Source organism: Oncorhynchus kisutch, linkage group LG6 (assembly GCF_002021735.2).
Source record: "Oncorhynchus kisutch isolate 150728-3 linkage group LG6, Okis_V2, whole genome shotgun sequence".
Classification (NCBI taxonomy): Eukaryota; Metazoa; Chordata; class Actinopteri; order Salmoniformes; family Salmonidae; genus Oncorhynchus; species Oncorhynchus kisutch.
Window position 1 is genome coordinate 9,108,707 of NC_034179.2, and position 25,406 is coordinate 9,134,112.

General features: G+C 43.1%; 1 protein-coding gene across 19 annotated transcripts in view; it reads left to right on the forward strand.

The window, feature by feature from the left end:
* The first annotated feature begins 6,870 nt into the window (after positions 1-6,870).
* The window catches only part of mapk10 (mitogen-activated protein kinase 10), a 135,690-nt gene continuing 117,154 nt past the window's right edge, over positions 6,871-25,406 (forward strand). For 7 of the 19 annotated variants that reach the window (XM_031826116.1, XM_031826115.1, XM_031826107.1 and 4 more), the window contains exon 1: positions 6,879-7,152. Coding sequence is in view for 12 of the 19 variants with exons in the window: in XM_031826107.1 (XP_031681967.1) it covers positions 7,150-7,152 (3 nt within the window). In the remaining 7 variants the exon portion in view is untranslated. Of the gene's footprint in view, positions 7,153-25,406 lie in introns of all 19 variants that reach the window. The other 12 variants (XM_031826114.1, XM_031826100.1, XM_031826102.1 and 9 more) reach the window with 8 other exon arrangements.

Sequence of the window (25,406 nt, forward strand, 5' to 3'; positions counted from 1 at the left end):
CTGTACTGTGTTATGCTGTAATCCAACATAATCCACGTGTACTTTTACTTTTTCTTCATCTGCACTGTAAACTATTTGTAACTTTTGACCACAATATAGATGATGATTCAAGTTTTGTATTTTAATGAGAGAACATCATACCCACAAGGGATGGGAGCAGGCTAGGCTATTTTAAACCATACGTTGTTAAGAACCTGTGGACCGAAGGAAAGCATTTGCCAGCAGTGCCTGTAGACCAAGTTCATTAAACCTCTAATGACATGCATGATGGCAAATACAGGAGTAGGAGTGGAAGGAGAGAATATATCGTGGTACAGTCTATTGGTAATTTTTTATATTTTTTAGTTATTTAACCTTTATTTAACTGGGCAAGTCAGTTAAGAACATATTCTTAATTACAATGACGGCCTACCCCGAAGTCGCTAGGCCAATTGTGCGCCGCCCTATGGGAATCCCAATCACGGCTGGTTGTGATAAAGCCTGGATAATTGGTCATCTGGGATTCACAGATGTATCCTTTGACGAAACCATGCATTTCAATAAGTAGCACAAACTTTTACGAACTTCAATGTAAACTTTCAAAATATTATCAGAAGCATAAACCATATTGTATATGTATATGTACTCTATATGCCCTATATGTCAATCAAAATATCGACAACAACAAAAACATTTTTTACATTTCAGTTAAAAAATAGCAGCTATGAGCACTGCCACATCAACTGTTTTGTTTGGAAATGTGATGCCATCTGTCCATCCAGTCAGTCAGGAAGTAATTCAGCACTTCCTCAGTTTGCACTGGGCTGGCCGTTTCAAACTCATTATTTGCCATCTAGTGGTTTTTTAAAATCATTGCAAGCAGGATGTGTTAACAGACTTAGTGCATATTCTGCTCAATGAGGCCAACTTCATTCACACATTGGGGAGGGGTATCTTTCAGGAATGTGTAAATTGTACAGATACAAACTCATATTCACTTATTACTATCGGATTTGTAACTGTGTGTGTGTTTGTTTATTTGTTATTCTCAGGTTAGCTCTGCCTTCCTGAGAATTTGGTCATGTCCTTTTGTGTTAATGACATTTTTATGTATTTCAGATTCAGATCTACTTTATTATCCCATCACAGGGAAATTAATTTGGTAATGTGCTTATTAAAAATACGGTACATAAAACACGAAAACACAGAAACTACAAAATATAATGAATTGAAAGTGCCATGGCTACACATTTAAAGTGAAAGTGCAATGGACCAACAGACTATATCTATTAAACAGCCTAATGGCTGTTGGAGTAAAAGAGTCCCCATATCTGTCTGTTTTCATTTTCTTTTGAAGAAGTCTCTTTCCTCTTGTCCAGCTGCTGCTGTGACTGAGTTTTGAGTGAAGGGAGGTGAGTATTGTCCTGTAAAATGCTTTCACGTTTTAGGAGGATGAGTTTTGAGTGAAGGGAGGTGAGTATTGTCCTGTTAAATGCTTTCACATTTCAGAAGGATGAGTTTACAGGTTGGAGGCTGATTCTTGATCTATACCAATTATCCTCACCGCCGTCTTCATCACGCGCTGAAGCTTGACTTGGTCTTGCACTCGTATGTTTCCAAACACGCATATTAAGTCTAATCAAATCAAATTTGATTTGTCACATACATGTGTTTTGCAGATGTTATTGTGGGTGTAGCAAAATGCTTGTGGTTCTTGTTCCAACAATGCAGCAATATCTACCAATTTCACAACAAATACCTAATACACACAGATCTAAGTAATGGAAGGGAATTAAGAATATACAGTTCGGAAGTTCACATAAACCTTAGCCAAATACATTTAAACTCAGTTTTTAAACATTCCTGACATTTAATCCAAGTAAAAACTCCCTGTCTTAGGTCAGTTAGGATCACCACTATATTTTAAGAATGTGAAATGTCAGAATAATAGTAGAGTGAATGATTTATTTCAGCTTTTATTTATTTCATCACATACACTCAATTAGTATTTGATAGCATTGCCTTGAACAATTTAACCTTGGGTCAAACATTTCGGGTGGCCTTCCACAAGCATCCCTCAATACGTTGGGTGAATTTTGGCCCATTCCTCCTGACAGAGCTGGTGTAACTGAGTCAGGTTTGTAGGCCTCCTTGCTCACACACGCTTTTTCAATTCTGCAAACAAATTTTCCACAGGATTGAGGTCAGGGCTTTTTGATGGCCACTCCAATACCTTGACTTTGTTGTCCTTAAGCCATTTTTCCACAACTTTGGAAGTATGCTTGGGGTCATTGGACATCAGACTTGAGGACATTTCTCCAAAAAGTACAATCTTTGTCCCCATGTGCAGTTGCAAACCGTAGTCTGGATTTTTTAATGGCGTTTTTTTAGCAGTGGCTTCTTCTTTGCTGAGCCAATTTACTGTTTATGTACCTGTTTCCTCCAGCATCTTCACAAGGTCCTTTTGTTCTGGGATTGATTTTCACTTTTCGCACCAAAGTCCGTTCATCTCTAGGAGACAGAACGGATCTCCTTCCTGAGGGCTGCGTGGTCCCATGGTGTTTATACCTGTGTACTATTGTTTGTACAGATGAACGTGGTACCTTCAGGCGTTTGGAAATTGCTCCCAAAGATGAACCAGACTTGTGGAAGTCTACCATTTTTTTCTGAGGTCTTGGCTGATTTCTTTTGTTTTTCCCATGATGTCAAGCAAAAAGGTACTGAGTTTGAAGGTAGGCCTTGATATACATCCACAGGTACACCTCCAATTGACTCAAATTATGTCAATTAGCCTATCAGAAGCTTCTAAAGCTATGACATCATTTTCTGGAATATTCCAAGCTGTTTAAAGGCACAGTCAACTTAGTGTATGTAAACGTTTGACCCACTGGAATTGTGATACAGTGAATTATAAGTGAAATAATCTGTCTATAAACAATTATTGGAAAAAGTACTTGTGTCATGCACAAAATAGATGTCCTAACCGACTTGCCAAAAACTATAGTTTGTTAACAAGAATTTTGTGGAGTGGTTGAAAGACGAGTTTTAATGACTCCAAACTAAGTGTATGTAAACTTCCGACTTCAACTGTATAAATATATGGACGAGCATATCAGACCAATAGACATCACGCTCGGCAGAGGTCTTGGCTGATTTTCTTTTGATTTTCCCAAGATGTCAAGCAAAGAGGCACTGAGTTTGAAGGTAGGCCTTGAAATACATCCACAGGTACACCTCAAATTGACTCAAATTATGTCAATTAGCCTATCAGAAGCTTCTAAAGCTATGACATCACCTCCAATTGACTCAAATTATGTCAATTAGCCTATCAGAAGCTTCTAAAGCTATGACATCACCTCCAATTGACTCCAATTACTATTTGCCTCATGACTCCTGCATGCTTTGTTGACTACGAACTTTCTTTACCCAACCGTGGGACAGACTATATTTGTTCCCACACTCGGGACTCTGACACGGTATTGGTTACACAGACATTTGGCCTCCTATCGTATTGTAACCGTGACCAATCCAGATGTGTTGGTCATTACTGAGACATGGTTAAAGAAGAGTATTTTGAAAACGGATGTTAACCTTTCTGGTTATAACCTTTTTCGGCAAAACAGATCTTCCAAAGGTGGTGGAGTGGCAATCTTTACCTTCAGTGCTCGGTTTTCTCCACCAAGTCTCTCCCTAAACAATTTGATTTCCTGGTTTTAAGCATTACAACTTTCAAATAGCTCTTTGTTGACTGTTTCTGTGTGCTATCGTCCTCCATCCGCCATCCGCCTGTACCCTACTTGCCTTAATTTTAAGCTCTCTCCTGGCCCCTTACACTGCGTCTGAATTTGTCTTGCTCGGTGACCTAAACTGGGACATGCTTAAACCACCTGACCAAGTTCCTAAAGCAATGGGACTCCCTAAATCTTTCTCAGATTATCACCAATCCCACAAGGCGTGGCTCCAAACACCCAGAAAAGGCTACTCTCCTTGATGTTATCCTCACAAATAATCCTGATAGGTAACAGTCTGGTGTTTTCTGTAATGACCTTAAGTGATCACTGTTTTACAGCCTGTGTTCGTAATGGCTGCTCAGTGAAACGACCTGTCCTTATTTGTTATAGACGCTTGCTAAAAAGCAAGCCTTCATGAACTGGCCTCTATAAAATGATATAGAATCAGCTTGATCCCCTATGTTGGACCTTCTTCTTTGACATTTTCAGTGGAGTGAAAGGCTCAGCACACGCACACTCAGGCTGACTGGCTCTCATTCAGGCAAATGAGAAATAAGTGCACTCAGGCTATCCGGAAGACCAAAGTTAGTTACTTTAAGAAGAAAGGGTCTAAACCACCTGACCCAGATGTTTTTGGGGGGTAAAGTTTCAGGAGCTCCTTTAGCACCTCGGACTCAGTGACTGCCTGCAGGGAGAAACTTTGTAGCGGGGCAGGGGGAAAAGAGGGAGGAGCATTGGGGATAGTCGCATTAGAAGGGGAGGGAGATTAGGTAATATTGGACTGGCAAGGAGGCATGGCTGAGTCAAATAGGAATCCTGACTTAATGAAGTGGTGATTAAAGAGCTCAGCCAACGTTCTTCTTGTCAGTACAACCACATCATCAAAATTAAGGGACATTGGCAGCTGTGAGGAGGAGGGTTTATTCTTCAGGTCTTTAATGATGTTTTCCAGAACTTCTTGGGTTTAGACCCACAGAGAGAGAATTGCTTCTTTAAGGTTACTGCCCCTATTATCGCCAAGCATATCTCTGACCTTTTTAACCGGTCTCTCCTCTCTGGGGAGGTTCCCATTGCTTGGAAGGCAGCCACAGTTCATCCTTTATTTAAAGGGGGAGATCAAGCTGATCCTAACTGTTATAGGCCTATTGCTATTTTGCCCTGTTTATCAAAAGTGTTGGAAAAACTTGTCAATAATCAACTGATTGGTTTTCTTGATGTCTATAGTATTCTCTCTGGTATGCAATCTTGTTTCGGTTCAGGTTATGGATGCGTCACTGCAACCTTAAAGGTCCTCAATGATGTCACCATTGCCCTTGATTCTAAGCAATGTTGTGCTGCTATTTTTATTGACTTGGTCAAAGCTTTTAGCACGGTAGACCATTCCATTCTTGTGGGCCGGCTAAGGAGTATTGATGTCTCAGAGGGGTCTTTGGCCTGGTTTGCTAACTACCTCTCAAAGAGTGCAGGGTATAAAATCAGAACATCTGCTGTCTCAGCCACTGCCTGCCACCAAGGGAGTATCCCAAGGGTCAATCCTAGGCCCCACGCTCTTCTCAAATAACATCAACAGCATAGCTCAGGCAGTAGGAATCTCTCTCATCCATGTATATGCAGATGATACAGTCTTATACTCAGCTGGCCCATCCCCGGAATTTGTGTTCAATGCTTTAAACAAAGCTTTCTTAGTGCCCAACAAGCTTTCTCTACCCTAAACCTTGTTCTGAACACCTCCAAAACAAAGTTTGTGTTTTGGGCAGAAGAATGCCCCTCTCCCCCAGGTGTGATTACTACCTCGGAGGGTTTAGAGCTTGAGGTAGTCACCTCATACAAGTATTTGAGAGTATGGCTAGACGGTACACTGTCCTTCTCTCAGCACATATCAAAGCTGCAGGCTAAAGTTAAATCTAGACTTGGTTTCCTCTATTGTAATCGCTCCTCTTTCACCACAGCTGTCAAACTAACCCTGATTCAGATGACCATCCTACCCATGCTAGATTACGGAGACATAATTTATAGATCGGCAGGTAAGGGTGCTCTCGAGCGGCTAGATGGTCTTTACGATTCGGCCATCAGATTTGCCACCAATGCTCCTTATAGGACACATCACTGCACTCTATACTCCTCTGTAAACTGGTCATCTCTGTATACCTGTCGCAATAATCACTGGTTGATGCTTATTTTTAAAACCCTCATAGGCATCTAAGGCCTCAGTCCCCCCTATCTGAGATATCTACTGCAGCCCTCATCCTCCACATACAACACCCGTTCTGCCAGTCACATTCTGTTAAAGGTCCCCAAAGCACCAGGGTGACTCCTCTTTTCAGTTTGCTGTAGCTAGCGACTGGAACAAGCTGCAACAAACACTCAAACTGGACAGTTTTATCTCAATCTCTTCAATCATGGACACTCTTACTGACAGTTGTGGCTGATTTGCGTGATGTATAGTTGTCTCTACCTTCTTGCCCTGTGTGCTGTTGTCTGTGCCCAATAATGTTTGTACAATGATTTGTGCTGTTAACATGTTATGTTGCTACCATGCTGTGTTGTCATGTGTTGCTGCCTTGCAATGTTGTTGTCTTTAGGTCTCTCTTTAAGTAGTGCTGTGTTGTCTCTCATGTCGTGATGTGTTTTGTCCTATATTTATATATATATATATATTTTTTTTTATCCCAGCCCGGTCCCCGCAGGAGGCCTTTTGCCTTTTGGTAGGCAGTCATTGTAAATAAGAATTTGTTCTTAACTGACTTGTCTAGTTAAATAAAGGTTAAAAAACATCTATACAAAAATATATTAAAACGGTTCAGTTTGCGTAAAAAAATAAAAACACATCTTTAGCTTTGCACAGGCAGAGTCATTGAATTTGACCTGTGGCATGTAGCCTACACTATGTTTGCATTCTTAAATGTTTATAGAATCAAAAAAGGAAAGCTGTGTGTGTGTGTGGGCTGATGAGTGAGGCCTACTGATATGGCCATGCTCAGAGGGAGGAAGGTGCAGGATCAGAGAGAAAGGAAGAGAGAGAGAGAGAGAGAGGGGGTAGCTTGAGCCTTCTCTCCTCCATACCCACCCCTCCCATCCAGGCCCTCCTATGTGCTCCGGGCATTGACGTCACATTTGCTCCTTTCGGTTGCCATAGCAACTTATTTCCCTAAACCCCTTGTTTTTTTTCTTCTCCCTCCTCTTCTCTGGTAGGTCCACAATGGTTGTACAGCCAGCATCTTGCAACACAATGGTTGCAATACGGTGAACGGGGAGTGATTCAGCATTGCAATCTCGATTTCTAGGGTATTCTTCATCCATCGCTGGGTTTTTCTTTCTTTCTAGTTATCTCCATCTTCACGTGTATTATTCTGTGCGTGTAAAAGTCGTTAAATGTCTCCCGTCGGAATGTTTTGAACAGAACTGTCACCGGACTAGGATCGTCGTCAGCTGGCACGGAATGGTAGGTCTGCGCGGTGTGGTGCGGGAACGATGCGGTGGAACTGTGATATTAATGCAGCGGGAACTGCTGAAGGGTGGGGTGATGAATATTGATCTGCTACGAAGGTTAACTAAATGCTTTCCGCTTTGGAACGCGACAGCGACAATAACAAACTTTTTGATTTGACTCTGTTGTCCTGTGTAGCTATATTATACATCGGTGGGTAGTAGTGTGATGGAAGTGATACAAATGCGTTGATTTGATAGGATATCGTTTTGATGCAGGACAAAAGGTTGTTTTCCGTTAGTGCACAAATGCTTGATGTGGTTTCTTTATGGATCAGCAGTCGATTATATAATGGCAACAGTGTTGCAACATCAATGAATATGGCCACACAGGAATGAATGGCAGTCTATTATTTAGAGTTTATAAGGCTATTTCAGCCATATTTTCTATGTGGTTTGATCATATTCAATATTATTTTGACAATCTTGTTGGATAATACACCGTGCCTGAATGAAGTCACTTCACCTGTCCTCGTAACGTGGCCATTAATTACAGGACACTGATAGAATGCGTCATATTCAACTGTCATGCATTGACATGACAGAGGAACACTAGGTGCAAATCAGTCTACTTATTTGACATTGCTTCTTTAGATGGTATCAAGACCTACCATGAAGTTGAATTAGATGTTATCAACTTGAACGGTAGACCATTCACCCGGAGCTTTGTACATGGCCATGTATTCCAACCCATTCTCTGACGTCATTTGCACCTTGTGCACATAGCCTATGTGTGTGTGGACAATGGGCTCCCATTTCCTATAGATTGCCTTTGCATCAAAACCATCTCAATTATAAAGTGCACATTGACTAATTTGTATTGAAGAGTAAATTGATTCATCTAGAAAGATCATGAATGAATGGACATATTATTGCACAGTGATGATGAGATGTGTCGGAGGCAGTGCCTTACTGTATATGATAAGCCTATAGAAAGATTGGAGACTGTGGAAAAACAAAAATGCCTCTATTTGGGAGAAGAGCTGTAAGTCATCCTAATGCAGCAAAGACATGGAATACAATGCATTATTGATACAGGACAACTGTAGTACGTCACTAATGGAATGGTGCAATATGCTCACTCAGTGACGAAAATAAGAACATATTTTTTTAAATGTTATTTAAACAATGTGTTGTTTTTGTCAATTTGACACCTTAAGAGGCCTGAGAGATGGCTGGTACAGACTGCAAATATTTATTTGATAAGTCGTTTGGAAACATAATCAGAAAAGGCATGGGTTTGAAACAATGACTTCAAGGCGAATATAATCTAGTTTGGGGAATATCATAGCTTCCTGTACTGGGATCAATGTCTGGACCGCATCCTTCAGTCATGTTCTGGAAATATAAGAGGATGCTGAGATGCTGAGCCTCAGGATTACCAGTACAGACAGCAGCCCGAAGAATATGAAACTTGAAGAAGATCATAGAATATCAGGAATACAAGTGAGAACCAGTACCAAATAATCGATAGTTCTCCCACCAGTGTTACATATCTGAATGATAGACACATTTATCAAAGCATCACCATTCACCCAATCATCTATTATTCATTATTCCTGTCCTACAGTTTGTAGGTGCCTGTCTGTCTGTCTGTCTGTCTGTCTGTCTGTCTGTCTGTCTGTCTCTGTCTCTCTCTCCCTCTCTTTCTCTCTCTCTCTCTCTGTCTGTCACTCTGTCTGTCTCACACTTGCTCTGTCTGTCTGTCTGTCTGTCTGTCTGTCTGTCTGTCTGTCTGTCTGTCTGTCTGTCTGTCTGTCTGTCTGTCTGTCTGTCTGTCTGTCTGTCTGTCTGTCTGTCTGTCTGTCTGTCTGTCTGTCTGTCTGTCTCTCTGTCTGTCTGTCTGTCTGTCTGTCTGTCTGTCTGTCTGTCTGTCTGTCTGTCTGTCTGTCTGTCTGTCTGTCTGTCTGTCTCTCTCTCTGTCTGTCTGTCACTGTCTCTCTCTGTCTGTCTGTCTGTCTGTCTGTCTGTCTGTCTGTCTGTCTGTCTGTCTGTCTGTCTGTCTGTCTGTCTGTCTGTCTGTCTGTCTGTCTGTCTGTCTGTCTGTCTGTCTGTCTGTCTGTCTGTCTGTCTGTCTGTCTGTCTCTCTCTGTCTCTCTGCCTGTCTGTCTGTCTGTCTGTCTGTCTGTCTGTCTGTCTGTCTGTCTGTCTGTCTGTCTGTCTGTCTGTCTGTCTGTCTGTCTGTCTGTCTGTCTGTTTGTCTCTCTGCCCCACCATATGATGGATGATGCCATTTGTCCTTCATTATGGCGACTAGGTACATCATGATATCCCTGGTAATGAGCATCTTGGGAGTAGTGGCATAGTGAAGCCTTCAGGCAGGAAGCCCAATGCCTGAACTATGTATGGCTGGCCTGGCAGGCTGGCATCGAAGTGAAGCCTGAGGCAGGAAGCCCAATGTCTAAACTAAGTATGGCTGGCCTGGCAGGCTGGCATCCTCCACTGAGTTCCAGTGAGTTAGATCGCATCATCAGAGATAATACTATTCACGGTCACCTCACTGAGGAATTAGAGATGGAGGGCAAACTCTTCAGCCAACGATGGTCCCATTCCAACAGAGATAGAGAGGGAGAGAGAGAGGTTTCCTGCTAAACGTTATGTCTGAATCGATTCTGATTAGACATGTCTTTGCATTGATCATCATCAATACTTGAATATCATGTCACATCATAGAGGATGTATGTACCAGCATTAAGTAAACAAGGCTGAACAGCAGAGGGATTTCACAGTTTGTGACATGTTTTCATAATGAAATAGGCCAGGTTGACCACCTGCTAGGTAACATCCAAGCTGTTGTTACTAGACAGGATGCCATCTTAGCTCTCAACACTATACTGGAGAGGGACTTTTCAGTGATGTGTTTTCATTATGACATAGGCCAAGTTGACCACCTGCTAGGTAACATCACAAGCTGTTGTTAGACAGGATGCCATCCCATCCATCCCAGCCCTACAGCTAGCTCCCTGGATCTGGTCTGAATACTACAGCTAGCTCTCTGGATCTGGTCTGAATACTGTAGCTAGCTCCCTGGACCTGGTCTGAATACTGCAGCTAGCTCTCTGGATCTGGTCTGAATACTGCAGCTAGCTCCCTGGACCTGGTCTGAATACTGCAGCTAGCTCTCTGGATCTGGTCTGAATACTGCAGCTAGCTCTCTGGATCTGGTCTGAATACTGCAGCTAGCTCCCTGGACCTGGTCTGAATACTGCAGCTAGCTCCCTGGACCTGGTCTGAATACTGCAGCTTGCATAACACTGGCTCCTGATGTGGATGATGCCATAACACTGGATCCTGATGTGGGTGAGGCTGGCACACTACTTTCATCTGTGTTATTGTGGCTATTTAATATTTTTTTAAGTAACCTTTATTTAACTAGGCAAGTCAGTTAAGAACAAATTCTTATTTACAATGACGGCCAACACCTGCCAAACCTGGACGACGCTGGGCCAATTGTACGCCGCCCTATGGGGCTCCCAATCACGTCCAGATGTGATGCAGCCTGGATTCGAACCAGGGACTGCAGTGACGCCTCTTGCACTGAGATGCAGGGCATTAGACCGCTGCGCCACTTGGGTGTCTATGAGATCGTAGTTTTCTCTTCTTCCGGCTGCATTATCACCACTAAAGTTTGAGTTTAACTCCTAAACCTTGGTAATAACATTGTAATTACAGTGACAACATTGCTGTTACAATATCATTTGGTAAGAGTTCAGCGACAAGAGTTCAGCGACAAGAGTTCAGCGACAAGAGTTCAGCGACAAGAGTTCAGCGACAACTTGTGCAATACCATGTCCTCGCCACATTACACTAAGGATAGACACAGTATGTCGACAACCCTAGCAGTACGCCCTGGCCAGTAGACAGCTACAGTTAGTCGGTTACATAAATGAATTTGATGGAAATACTGCATGGGTTTTTTTCAGTTGTCTCTATGCACCCTCCCTCCCAGCTGACTAAGGCTAAGCCCGTCAGCCATATGGTAGTAGCTTGCGTGCCAAATGATGCCATATTTCCTATATAGTGCACTACTTTTGACAAGGGCCTATAGCGCACTATGTAGGGAATAGAATGCCATTTGGGATGCAGATGTAGTCTCTGCCCAGTCACTCCTATGATAAGCAGCATCATACATTAGTATCTGTAATGGGAGCAATCTACTTCAGGGGTCAAACAGCAAAACTAATCTAAGGGTCAAACAGCAAGGCAGGGGCCATCAAAGGATTTAGCCGACAGCATTAATCCAGACTGACAGCTACAAAGACTGGATCTTAATGTGCACCACCACGGGCATAATATAATGACATTATAACAAGTTGCACATTAAGAACAGAATGATCAGCGGTGAAAATATGTTGTTATTGCTATGGCTGTTTGATCACAGACTGTGTACAGAACTGTGTCGGGAGGGATCTGCTTGTTCACTGAAGGGCTCAACATCCACAGTTAAGGCCTCGGCGTCCAGCTTGATTATGTTTCAGGCTGATTAAGAACGTGCTAAAGGAGGGAAGAGAAAGAGGGGTTGGGAGAAAGAGAGGGGCAAGAGAGAGAGAGAGAGAGAGTGATGGCGGTAGAGAGAGAGAGGGAAGGAGAGAAGAGGGAGAGAGGGAGGGAGAGAACGGAAGAGAGAGCTGGAAGACAGAGAGAGAGACGGCGGTAGAGAGAGTGAAGGAAGGAGGGAGAGAGGGAGGGGGAGAGAGAGAGAGAGAGAGAGACGGCGGTAGAGAGAGTGAAGGAAGGAGGGAGAGAGGGAGGGGGAGAGAGAGAGAGAGAGAGAGAGAGACGGCGGTAGAGAGAGTGAAGGAAGGAGGGAGAGAGGGAGGGGGAGAGAGAGAGAGACGGCGGTAGAGAGAGAGAGAGAGACGGCGGTAAAGAGAGTGAGGGAAGAGGGAGAGACCGGGAGAGAGAGATGGAAGACAGAGAGAGAGAGACGGCGGTAGAGAGAGTGAGGGAAGGAGGGAAGAGGGAGAGACCGGGAGAGAGAGCTGGAAGACAGAGAGAGAGTGAGGGAAGGAGGGAAGAGGGAGAGACCGGGAGAGAGAGCTGGAAGACAGAGAGAGAGTGAGGGAAGGAGGGAAGAGGGAGAGACCGGGAGAGAGAGCTGGAAGACAGAGAGAGAGTGAGGGAAGGAGGGAAGAGGGAGAGACCGGGAGAGAGAGCTGGAAGACAGAGAGAGAGTGAGGGAAGGAGGGAAGAGGGAGAGACCGGGAGAGAGAGCTGGAAGACAGAGAGAGAGTGAGACGGCGGTAGAGAGAGTGAGGGAAGGAGGGAAGAGGGAGAGACCGGGAGAGAGAGCTGGAAGACAGAGAGAGAGCGAGACGGCGGTAGAGAGAGTGAGGGAAGGAGGGAAGAGGGAGAGACCGGGAGAGAGAGCTGGAAGACAGAGAGAGAGTGAGACGGCGGTAGAGAGAGTGAGGGAAGGAGGGAAGAGGGAGAGACCGGGAGAGAGAGCTGGAAGACAGAGAGAGAGAGAGACGGCGGTAGAGAGAGTGAGGGAAGGAGGGAAGAGGGAGAGACCGGGAGAGAGAGCTGGAAGACAGAGAGAGAGAGAGACGGCGGTAGAGAGAGTGAGGGAAGGAGGGAAGAGGGAGAGACCGGGAGAGAGAGCTGGAAGACAGAGAGAGAGAGAGACGGCGGTAGAGAGAGTGAGGGAAGGAGGGAAGAGGGAGAGACCGGGAGAGAGAGCTGGAAGACAGAGAGAGAGTGAGACGGCGGTAGAGAGAGTGAGGGAAGGAGGGAAGAGGGAGAGACCGGGAGAGAGAGCTGGAAGACAGAGAGAGAGAGAGAGACGGCGGTAGAGAGAGTGAGGGAAGGAGGGAAGAGGGAGAGACCGGGAGAGAGAGCTGGAAGACAGAGAGAGAGAGAGACGGCGGTAGAGAGAGTGAGGGAAGGAGGGAAGAGGGAGAGACCGGGAGAGAGAGCTGGAAGACAGAGAGAGAGTGAGGGAAGGAGGGAAGAGGGAGAGACCGGGAGAGAGAGCTGGAAGACAGAGAGAGAGTGAGGGAAGGAGGGAAGAGGGAGAGACCGGGAGAGAGAGCTGGAAGACAGAGAGAGAGTGAGGGAAGGAGGGAAGAGGGAAAGACCGGGAGAGAGAGCTGGAAGACAGAGAGAGAGTGAGGGAAGGAGGGAAGAGGGAGAGACCGGGAGAGAGAGCTGGAAGACAGAGAGAGAGTGAAGTGCGTGTGTCTGAATAAAATAACAGTTCTTTAAGCTGTGGTTTTGCCATGTTTACCTCTTCAAGGCTTTTGAATTGTGTCGGGCCTTTTTTTTTCAAACAATGGAGGATATTTGGCGATCAGGGACAGCTGAAATGAGAGTTCAGAACAGTAGCAGCAATATAATAGATCTCAACTGATTGTTTCCTGTGTTTGAATTAGGGTTTCATATTTTCCTTGAGAATGCACCAATTTTCCTTCCCAAGAAAATTGCAAGAAATGCTTCCTGGTATTCCCATTCAAACCAGAAGTGGTTTTTAAAATAATATAATACCAGCCAATAGTGCTGAGCGATTAGTACGTTTTGCGTCTGGTTCAGTTTCGGTTTAGATTATTACAAAATAATCACCGTTTTTTTTCTTTTTCGGTTTCAATTATTTTTAAAACATTAAATGCACTATGCATTATGGGGTTGAATGCTGTAACAACACAGAATAAAACAATTAATACAAGACCCATGGTGGTAATGACTGTCCATTACTGCTCATCACTTATCAACCATCATTTATATACTTTACAATACAATATTTCAGTTGTTGTGTATATTACATCTGTTTTATTTGATGACTTTATTATTTCATTCCATCATCTCATCTTTTATCGAGCGGCTGTCTGACCAAATCACAATTTTAGTAGTTCTTCAAAGTAAATAAGGCATACCAACTATCGATCACTTAGATGATGTATTTTCAGGTAGAGATACCTTTCGGGAGCAACAGCTGATCTCTATATCCCCTTACGATCGCGCTCCTTAACAACCACCTGCTTAACCCGGAAGCCAGCTGCACCAATGTGTCGGAGGAAACACCGCTCAACAGACGACTGAAGCCTGCAGGTTGGAACAAAGCGCCCGGTTCGCCATAGCGCGATGAGCCAAGTATAGCCCCCTCGGCCAAACCCTTCCCTAACCCAGCCGACGCTGGGCCAAACCCTTCCCTAACCCAGCCGACGCTGGGCCAAACCCTTCCCTAACCCAGCCGACGCTGGGCCAAACCCTTCCCTAACCCAGCCGACGCTGGGCCAAACCCTCCCCTAACCCAGCCGACGCTGGGCCAAACCCTTCCCTAACCCAGCCGACGCTGGGCCAATTGTGCGCCGCCCTATGGGACTCCCGATCACGGACAGTTTTGACACAGCCTGGGATCGAGCCCAGGTCTGAAGTGACCCCTCAAGCACTGCGATGCAGTGCCTTAGACCGCTGTGCCACTCGAGAGGCCCAGAATAACATGTTATACACAAACTTAGGCTACGTAAAACCACCTGGTAGGCTTATCCTGTAGCAAATGAACAAACAAAATCATTTGACCTGATAAGGCTGACCTGTTTAACTTAGATTTTTTTCTGCTGAAGTGGGCTCTCAAAAAGCACAGTGCGTCAATGCTTCCCAGACTCAGGCGGTTTCTGATCTTCGTCATACATTGGCCACAGACTGAGAAGGATCTATCGTCCTTCACAGAGGTGGCCTGGATTGTGGCGAGCGCCTCAAACAGGTGCTGCAAGTATTTTAACCTTTTTGTTTGGGGCTTCAAACAGGCCGAATTCCTTAGACAGGATTTTGAGCAGGTTTGTTTTGCGTTCGGCCTTGTTGGAATTAATTTGAGTAAAGTTTTGCCACGCAGACAACATTTTTGGAATTAATAAAAGCAGGTACAGTTGATGTCGGAAGTTTTCATACACCTTAGCCAACCTACATTTAAACTCAGTTTCACAATTACTGACATTTAATCCTGTTCCCTGTTTTAGGTCAGTTAGGATAACAACTTTATTTTAAGAATGTGAAATGGCAGAATAATAGTAGAGAGAATGATTTATTTCAGCTTTTATTTATTTCATCACATTCCCAGTGGGTCAGAAATGTACATATACTCAATTAGTATTTGGTAGCATTGCCTTTAAATTGTTTAACTTGGGTCAAATGTTTCGGATAGCATTCCACAAGCTTCCCACAATAAGTTGGGTGAATTTGGCCCATTCCTCCTGACAGAGCTGGTGTAACTGAGTCAGGTTTGTAGGCCTCCTTGCTCGCACACGGTTTTTCAATTCTGCCCAAAAATGTTCTATAGGATTGAGGTCAGGGCTTTGTGATGGCCACTCCAATACCTTGACTTTGTTGTTCCTAAGCCATTTTCCACAACTTTGGAAGTATGCTTGGGGTCATTGTTCATTTGGAAGACCCATTTGCGACCAAGCTTTAACTTCCTGACTGATGTCTTGAGATGTTGCTTCAATATATCCACATAATTTTCCTACCTCATGATACCATCTACTTTGTGAAGTGCACTAGTCCCTCCTGCAGAAAAGCACCCCCACAACATGATGCTGCCATCCCATGCTTCACGGTTGGGATGGTGTGCTTCACGGTTGGGATGGTGTTCTTCACGGTTGGGATGGTGTGCTTCACGGTTGGGATGGTGTTCTTCGGCTTGCAAGCCTCCCCCTTTTTCCTCCAAACATAACGATGGTCATTATGGCCAAACGATTCTATTTTTGTTTCATCAGACCAGAGGACATTTCTCCAAAAAGTATGATCTTTGTCCCCATGTGCAGTTGCAAACCGTAGTCTGGCTTTTTATGGCGGTTTTGGATCAGTGGCTTCTTCCTTGTTGAACCGCCTTTCAGGTTATGACGATATAGGACTTGTTTTACTGTGGATATAGATACTTTTGTACCTGTTTCCTCCAGCATCTTCACAAGGTCCTTTGCTGTTGTTCTGGAATTGATTTGCACTTTTCGCACCAAAGTACGTTAATCTCTAGGAGACAGAATGCCTCTCCTTCCTGAGCGGTATGACGGCTGCTTGGTCCCATGGTGTTTATACTTGCGTACTATTGTTTGTACAGATGAACCTGGTACCTTCAGGCATTTGGAAATTGCTCCCAAGGATGAACCAGACTTGTGGAGGTCTACAATTGTTTTTCTGAGTTCTTGGCTGATTTATTTCGATTTTCCCATGACGTCAAGCAAAGAGACTCTGAGTTTGAAGGTAGGCCTTGAAATACATCCCCAGGTACACCTCCAATTGACTAAAATGATGTCAATTAGCCTATCAGAAGCTTCTAAAGCCATGACATCATTTTCTGGAATTTTCCAAGTTGTTTAAAGGCACAGTCCACTTGGCATATGTAAACTTCTGACCCACTGGAATTGTGATACAGTGAATTATAAGTGAAATAATCTGTCTAAACAATTGTTGGAAAAATTACTTGTGTCATGCACAAAGTAGATGTCCTAACAGACTTGCCAAAACTATAGTTTGTTAACAAGAAATTTGTGGAGTGGTTGAAAAAACGAGTTTTAATGACTCCAACCTAAATGCATGTAAACTTCTGACTTCAAATGTACATATTGTATTGTGGCAAGGGGACAGTTGTGGTCTTTTTTCTCTTTGTTTAGTGGGGAATGAAGTCTCTTATGTGGCTACCCTTTCTGAAACATGGAGGGATGAGAGCCCTTCTTTCCCACAAAGTACACTATGCTCAACAGCAGTGTGTTTTTCTGGCCGGGCCTGCAAACCTCCCCAGAGTCCAGATGGAGGGAGAGGAGGCTGCGTTACACAGGGATGGAGAGAAGGAGGGATGGAGGGATGGAGAGAAGGAGGGATGGAGGGATGGGTGAATGCAGCAGGAGGAGCTGCTGAATGAAGCTGTCGCAATGGAACACAGAGGGAGGGGTGGGGAAAGGAGGGAAGACTTAGAGGTGAGGAGAGGAAAGGAGTGAGGACTCAGAGAGAGGAGGGGAAAGGAGGGAAGACTTAGAGGTGAGGAGAGGAAAGGAGTGAGGACTCAGAGAGAGGAGGGGAAAGGAGGGAAGACTTAGAGGTGAGGAGAGGAAAGGAGTGAGGACTCAGAGAGAGGAGGGGAAAGGAGTGAGGACTCAGAGAGAGGAGAGGAAAGGAGTGAAGACTCAGAGAGAGGAGAGGAAAGGAGTGAGGACTCAGAGGGAGGAGAGGAAAGGAGTGAGGACTCAGAGGGAGGAGAGGAAAGGAGTGAGGACTCAGAGGGAGGAGAGGAAAGGAGTGAGGACTCAGAGGGAGGAGAGGAAAGGAGTGAGGACTCAGAGGAAGGAGAGGAAAGAGGGATAAGGGAGGGTAGAAATGAGGAATCAAAGGCTTTCTGCTGCAGTATTGTAGATGGAGAGAGAGTGAAAGAGACAGAAAGGAAGAGAGAGAGGGAGCAAGGATGGAGGGAGGGTAGAAATGAGGAATCAAAGGCTTTCTGCTGCAGTATTGTAGATGGAGAGAGAGTGAAAGAGACAGAAAGGAAGAGAGAGAGGGAGCAAATCACTGACACATTCATGTGATGTGTGTAAGCTGCCTTAAAGGCTGTCTCCTGTGAGAAGTAGGAGAATATCAGGAGAATCTGTGACAGGATGTGAACAACATGTTATGTTACAGCTCATGCTGATTGTTTTTAATTGCTGTGTACCAGGTTGTTATTTGTGGGGAAACAGACTGGTACATTAGGGCAATGTATTTACAATTACACTACAATAGTATCAACAGTGTCTAAGAGCTGAATTACATTATAATAGTATCAACAGCGTCTAAGAGCTGAATTACATTATAATAGTATCAACAGCGTCTAAGAGCTGAATTACATTATAATAGTATCAACAGTGTCTAAGAGCTGAATTACATTATAATAGTATCAACAGCGTCTAAGACCTGAATTACATTATAATAGTATCAACAGCGTCTAAGAGCTGAATTACATTATAATAGTATCAACAGCGTCTAAGAGCTGAATTACATTATAATAGTATCAACAGCGTCTAAGAGCTGAATTACATTATAATAGTATCAACAGCGTCTAAGAGCTGAATTACATTATAATAGTATCAACAGTGTCTAAGAGCTGAATTACATTATAATAGTATCAACAGCGTCTAAGAGCTGAATTACATTATAATAGTATCAACAGTGTCTAAGAGCTGAATTACATTATAATAGTATCAACAGTGTCTAAGAGCTGAATTACATTATAATAGTATCAACAGTGTCTAAGAGCTGAATTACATTATAATAGTATCAACAGCGTCTAAGAGCTGAATTACATTATAATAGTATCAACAGTGTCTAAGAGCTGAATTACATTATAATAGTATCAACAGTGTCTAAGAGCTGAATTACATTATAATAGTATCAACAGTGTCTAAGAGCTGAATTACATTATAATAGTATCAACAGCGTCTAAGACCTGAATTACATTATAATAGTATCAACAGCGTCTAAGAGCTGAATTACATTATAATAGTATCAACAGCGTCTAAGAGCTGAATTACATTATAATAGTATCAACAGTGTCTAAGAGCTGAATTACATTATAATAGTATCAACAGTGTCTAAGAGCTGAATTACATTATAATAGTATCAACAGTGTCTAAGAGCTGAATTACATTATAATAGTATCAACAGTGTCTAAGAGCTGAATTACATTATAATAGTATCAACAGCGTCTAAGAGCTGAATTACATTATAATAGTATCAACAGTGTCTAAGAGCTGAATTACATTATAATAGTATCAACAGTGTCTAAGACCTGAATTACATTATAATAGTATCAACAGTGTCTAAGAGCTGAATTACATTATAATAGTATCAACAGTGTCTAAGAGCTGAATTACATTATAATAGTATCAACAGTGTCTAAGAGCTGAATTACATTATAATAGTATCAACAGCGTCTAAGAGCTGAATTACATTATAATAGTATCAACAGTGTCTAAGAGCTGAATTACATTATAATAGTATCAACAGCGTCTAAGAGATGAATTACATGATACAATATAAAGGAGAAGTTAGTAAAACATAATCAACAACAACAACAACAACAACACATTCAGAAGTAGCCTACTGCACCCACTTTCTGCTCAATTAGAACAGGGAGACCAAGAGGAAGAATCTAAGCAGAGCTGGTCAGATCAGGTTTTGGGATGTCCAGGATAGGACTCTTTAATGGGATGTCCGGGAAAAGAACACGAAAGAAAATGGAACACTCAGTATCTCATCCGATCTGATCTCATCCGATCTCATCGAATCTGAGAATGTATTTTCGGGACACACAAACAGGCTTAGGTTTCGTTGTAGGATACCCTTCATAGGAGCCTTGAGTAGGAAACGTTGCTTTCTGCTCATTTTCGGCAAAGGTGCTCATTGTAAAATCCCTTTGTGGCCATAGGCGAGCTGCGGGTGTGTGTGCGAGCGTGACTCCAAGATCAAATAAGAAGCATATGAGTCACTCATAGAGGCAGTTGATGTAGACATTTCTACCGGTCGAGGAGGATCTGTTAAGAGACACATTGGTTTGAGTTCCAAATGGCACCCTATTAACTTTATAGTGCACTACTTTTGATCAGGGCCCTGGTTGAAAGTAGTGCACTATGTAGGGAACAGGGTGCCATTTGAGACTCAGACATTGAGTCAGTGCCTGTGGAGGCATGATTATGAATTCACTGTTCTCTTTATGACTGGGAACCCTAATTGTCGCTCACAGCAACACCACAGTCATTTAGCTCATATGTCTTCTCACGTATCTGGGATGTGCTACGGTCACTGCTTCTGTACGTCTTATCACTCACACTCCTATCCTTCTTTTGACGGTTGGATTTCATGGCAAGGATGAGATGGGATGGACATAGAAATATCTCGAGTTGATTCAGGCCTTATAAAGAAGCCCTACAGCCATAGCTGTTTTGCCCAGTGCCCAGCAACTGTGGGAATGGACAGAGAAATATCTTGAGTTGATTCAGGTCAATGAAAGAGCACAACTTAAGCCGCTGTGAGTTGTGTCCAGAGGGGTGTAACAAAGCGTCCGCGTTCCAAGTCGCTCTCCACCTGGTCCCGGTCTTTACTTCCTCCACCAGGACCTGTTCTACCAGGACTTCCTCTACCAGGACCTGTTCTACCAGGACTTCCTCTACCAGGACCTGTTCTACTAGGACCTGTTCTACCAGGACCTGCTCTACCAGGACCTGTTCTACCAGGACCTGTTCTACCAGGACTTCCTCTACCAGGACCTGTTCTACTAGGACTTCCTCTACCAGGACCTGTTCTACCAGGACCTGTTCTACCAGGACTTCCTCTACCAGGACCTGTTCTACTAGGACCTGTTCTACCAGGACCTGCTCTACCAGGACCTGTTCTACCAGGACCTGTTCTACTAGGACTTCCTCTACCAGGACCTGTTCTACTAGGACTTCCTCTACCAGGACCTGCTCTACCAGGACCTGTTCTACCAGGACCTGTTCTACCAGGACTTCCTCTACCAGGACCTGTTCTACTAGGACTTCCTCTACCAGGACCTGCTCTACCAGGACCTGTTCTACCAGGACCTGTTCTACCAGTACTTCCTCTACCAGGACCTGTTCTACCAGGACTTCCTCTACCAGGACCTGTTCTACTAGGACTTCCTCTACCAGGACCTGTTCTACCAGGACTTCCTCTACCAGGACTTCCTCTACCAGGACCTGTTCTACCAGGACTTCCTCTACCAGGACCTGTTCTACCAGGACTTCCTCTACCAGGACCTGTTCACCAGGTCTTCCTCTACCAGGACTTCCTCTACCAGGACCTGTTCTACCAGGACCTGTTCTACCAGGACCTCCTCTACCAGGACTTCCTCTACCAGGACCTGTTCTACCAGGACTTGTTCTACCAGGACTTCCTCTACCAGGACTTCCTCTACCAGGACCTGTTCTACCAGGACTTCCTCTACCAGGACCTGTTCACCAGGTCTTCCTCTACCAGGACTTCCTCTACCAGGACCTGTTCTACCAGGACCTGTTCTACCAGGACCTCCTCTACCAGGACTTCCTCTACCAGGACCTGTTCTACCAGTACTTCCTCTACCAGGACCTGTTCTACCAGGACTTCCTCTACCAGGACTTCCTCTACCAGGACCTGTTCTACCAGGACCTGTTCTACCAGTACTTCCTCAACCAGGACCTGTTCTACCAGGACTTCCTCCACCAGGACCTGTTCTACCAGGACTTCCTCCACCAGGACCTGTTCTACCAGGACTTCCTCTACCAGGACCTGTTCTACCAGGACTTCCTCCACCAGGACCTGTTCTACCAGGACTTCCTCCACCAGGACCTGTTCTACCAGGACTTCCTCCACCAGGACCTGTTCTACCAGGACTTCCTCTACCAGGACCTGCTCTGAATGTCAACCTCCTGAGCCACAACACTCTTACCTCTTAGTCCTCTACCTTGTGTGTGTGTGTGTGTGTGTGTGTGTGTGTGTGTGGTGTGTGTGTGTGTGTGTGTGTGTGTGTGTGTGTGTGTGTGTGTGTGTGTGTGTGTGTGTGTGTGTGTGTGTGTGTGTGTGTGTGTGTGTGAGAGTGTGTGTGTTGTGTGTGTGTGTGTGTGTGTGTGTGTGTGTGTGTGTGTGTGTGTGTGTGTGTGTGTGTGTGTGTGTGTGAGAGAGAGAGAGAGAGAGAGAGAGAGAGAGAGAGAGTGCAGGCCTGCATTTATGCGTACGTCTGTTTGTGTGTGTGTGTGTGTGTGTGTGTGTCACTAGGAAATCGACTCATATCCTCAGGGTAAAGGTTTGTAAAGGTATTTCAGGTCCTCAGGGTAAAGGTTTGTAAAGGTATTTCAGGTCACCAGGTTCTCAGGGTAAAGGTTTGTAAAGGTATTTCAGGTCCTCTGGGTAAAGGTTTGTAAAGGTATTTCAGGTCCTCGGGGTAAAGGTTTGTAAAGGTATTTCAGGTCCTCGGGGTAAAGGTTTGTAAAGGTATTTCAGGTCCTCAGGGTAAAGGTTTGTAAAGGTATTTCAGGTCACCAGGTTCTCAGGGTAAAGGTTTGTAAAGGAATTTCAGGTCCTCAGGGTAAAGGTTTGTAAAGGTATTTCAGGTCCTCGGGGTAAAGGTTTGTAAATGTATTTCAGGTCCTCAGGGTAAAGGTTTGTAAAGGTATTTCAGGTCACCAGGTTCTCAGGGTTTAAGATAGGTTTTCTACTCATCTCATTTGTGCTGTCTGTCTGTGTAAAATAGATCAACCTAGAATTTGTAACAGTTTAGCTTCATAGTATTCTAAGGGCTGCGTGATCTGATGAGAGAATTAAAGATTACATAATGTGTGTGTGTGTGTGGATGACCCAAACGGTCACCTTGAACCCCCATCCACTGCTGTTCGGTTGGGAGGATTGTGAGGTTGTTGTGTAATGTAATTGTGTTTGTTAGATTGGAGGGTTGGGATGTTGTTGTGTAATGTAATTGTGTTTGTTAGATTGGAGGATTGTGATGTTGTTGTGTAATGTAATTGTGTTTGTTAGATTGGGGGATTGTGATGTTGTTGTGTAATGTAATGGTGTTTGTTACATGCATTACAGAGTAGCAATATGATCACATTGGATTTAGAGGAGGCTTTTTAATCATAGAATAATCTGGTGGACATGAAGGGTATTGTATGTGCAGGTAACTGAGAAAATACAAAGTACACAGCTTCCACACAGGTGAGTTAATTAAGCAATTAACATTCCATCATGCTTAGGGTTACTTATAAAAATGCCCAGATGCCCATTATTTTGGCTCAAAAAATAGATTTTAGTGACTTAGATAGAGTAGTCTAAAAGGAATATAGGGGGTTTAAAGTATGTGTGTGTGTGTGTGTATGTGTGTGTGTGTGTGTGTGTATGTATGTGTGTATGTGTGTGTTGGTATGTGCGTGTGTGTGTGTGTATGTGTGTGTGTGTGTGTGTGTGTGTGTGTGTGTGTGTGTGTGTGTGTGTGTGTGTGTGTGTGTGTGTGTGTGTGTGTGTGTGTGTGTGTGTGTGTGTGTGTGTGTGTGTGTGTGCGTGCGTGCGTGTCTCAGTCGCCAGGTCTCAACCCAATGTAACACTTATGGGAGATTCTGGAGCCGTGCCTGAGACAGTGTTTTCCAACACCATCAACAAAACACTGAACTATGGAATTTCTCCCTGGAAGAATGGTGTCACATCCCTCCAGTAGAGTTCCAGACACTTGTAGAATCTATGCCAAGGTGCATTGAAGCTGTTCTGGCTCCTGTTCGCCCAACACCTTAACACACTTGATGTTGCTGTCTCCTTTATTTTGGTTTCTTTGGTTTTATCAGCCTCCTTAATAAGTAAATTAGGTTTTTTCTCTCATAACATTGTCTGCTACTTTTCCATGCTTTGCTCAGTGTTCGGCTGGCCAGCGTTCATGCAATATTTTAGAGAGACGAAGATGATAAATACCTATTCTAGAGACTATTCTAGAGAGATGTTGATGGTAAATACCTAGTCTAGAGAGATGTTGATGATAAATACCTATTCTAGAGAGATGTTGATGATAAATACCTATTCTAGAGACTATTCTAGAGAGATGTTGATGGTAAATACCTATTCTAGATAGATGTTGATGATAAATACCTATTCTAGAGACTATTCTAGAGAGATGTTGATGATAAATACCTATTCAAGAGACTATTCTAGAGAGATGTTGATGATAAATACCTATTCTAGAGAGATGTTGATGATAAATACCTATTCTAGAGAGATGTTGATTATAAATACCTATTCTAGAGAGATGTTGATGATAAATACCTATTCTAGAGAGATGTTGATGATAAATACCTATTCTAGAGACTATTCTAGAGAGATGTTGATGGTAAATACCTATTCTAGAGACTATTCTAGAGAGATGTTGATGATAAACACCTATTCTAGAGAGATGTTGTTAATAAATAACTATTCTAGAGACTATTCTAGAGAGATGTTGATGATAAATACCTATTCTAGAGACTATTCTAGAGAGATGTTGATGATAAATACCTATTCTAGAGAGATGTTGATGGTAAATACCTATTCTAGAGAGATGTTGATGGTAATACCTATTCTAGAGAGATGTTGATGGTAAATACCTATTCTAGATAGATGTTGATGATAAATAACTATTCTAGAGAGATGTTGAGGATAAATACCTATTCTAGATAGATGTTGATGATAAATACCTATTCTAGAGACTATTCTAGAGAGATGTTGATGATAAATACCTATTCTAGAGACTATTCTAGAGAGATGTTGATGATAAATACCTATTCTAGAGACTATTCTAGAGAGATGTTGATGGTAAATACCTATTCTAGAGAGATGTTGATGGTAATACCTATTCTAGAGAGATGTTGATGGTAAATACCTATTCTAGATAGATGTTGATGATAAATAACTATTCTAGAGAGATGTTGATGATAAATATCTATTCTAGAGAGATGTTGATGGTGAATACCTATTCTAGAGAGATGTTGATGATAAATACCTATTCTAGAGAGATGTTGATGATAAATACCTATTCTAGAGAGATGTTGATGGTAAATAACTATTCTAGAGAGATGTTGATGATAAATACCTATTCTAGAGACTATTCTAGAGAGATGTTGATGGTAAATACCTATTCTAGAGACTATTCTAGAGAGATGTTGATGATAAACACCTATTCTCGAGAGATGTTGTTGATAATACCTATTCTAGAGACTATTCTAGAGAGATGTTGATGATAAATACCTATTCTAGAGACTATTCTAGAGAGATGTTGATGATAAATATCTATTCTAGAGAGATGTTGATGGTAAATACCTATTCTAGAGAGATGTTGATGGTAAATACCTATTCTAGAGAGATGTTGATGATAAATACCTATTCTAGAGAGATGTTGTTGATAATACCTATTCTAGAGACTATTCTAGAGAGATGTTGATGGTAAATACCTATTCTAGAGACTATTCTAGAGAGATGTTGATGATAAATACCTATTCTAGAGACTATTCTAGAGAGATGTTGATGATAAATACCTATTCTAGAGACTATTCTAGAGAGATGTTGATGATAAATACCTATTCTAGAGACTATTCTAGAGAGATGGTGATGATAAATAACTATTCTAGAGACTATTCTAGAGAGATGTTGATGATAAATATCTATTCTAGAGAGATGTTGATGATAAATACCTATTCTAGAGAGATGTTGATGGTAAATACCTATTCTAGATAGATGTTGATG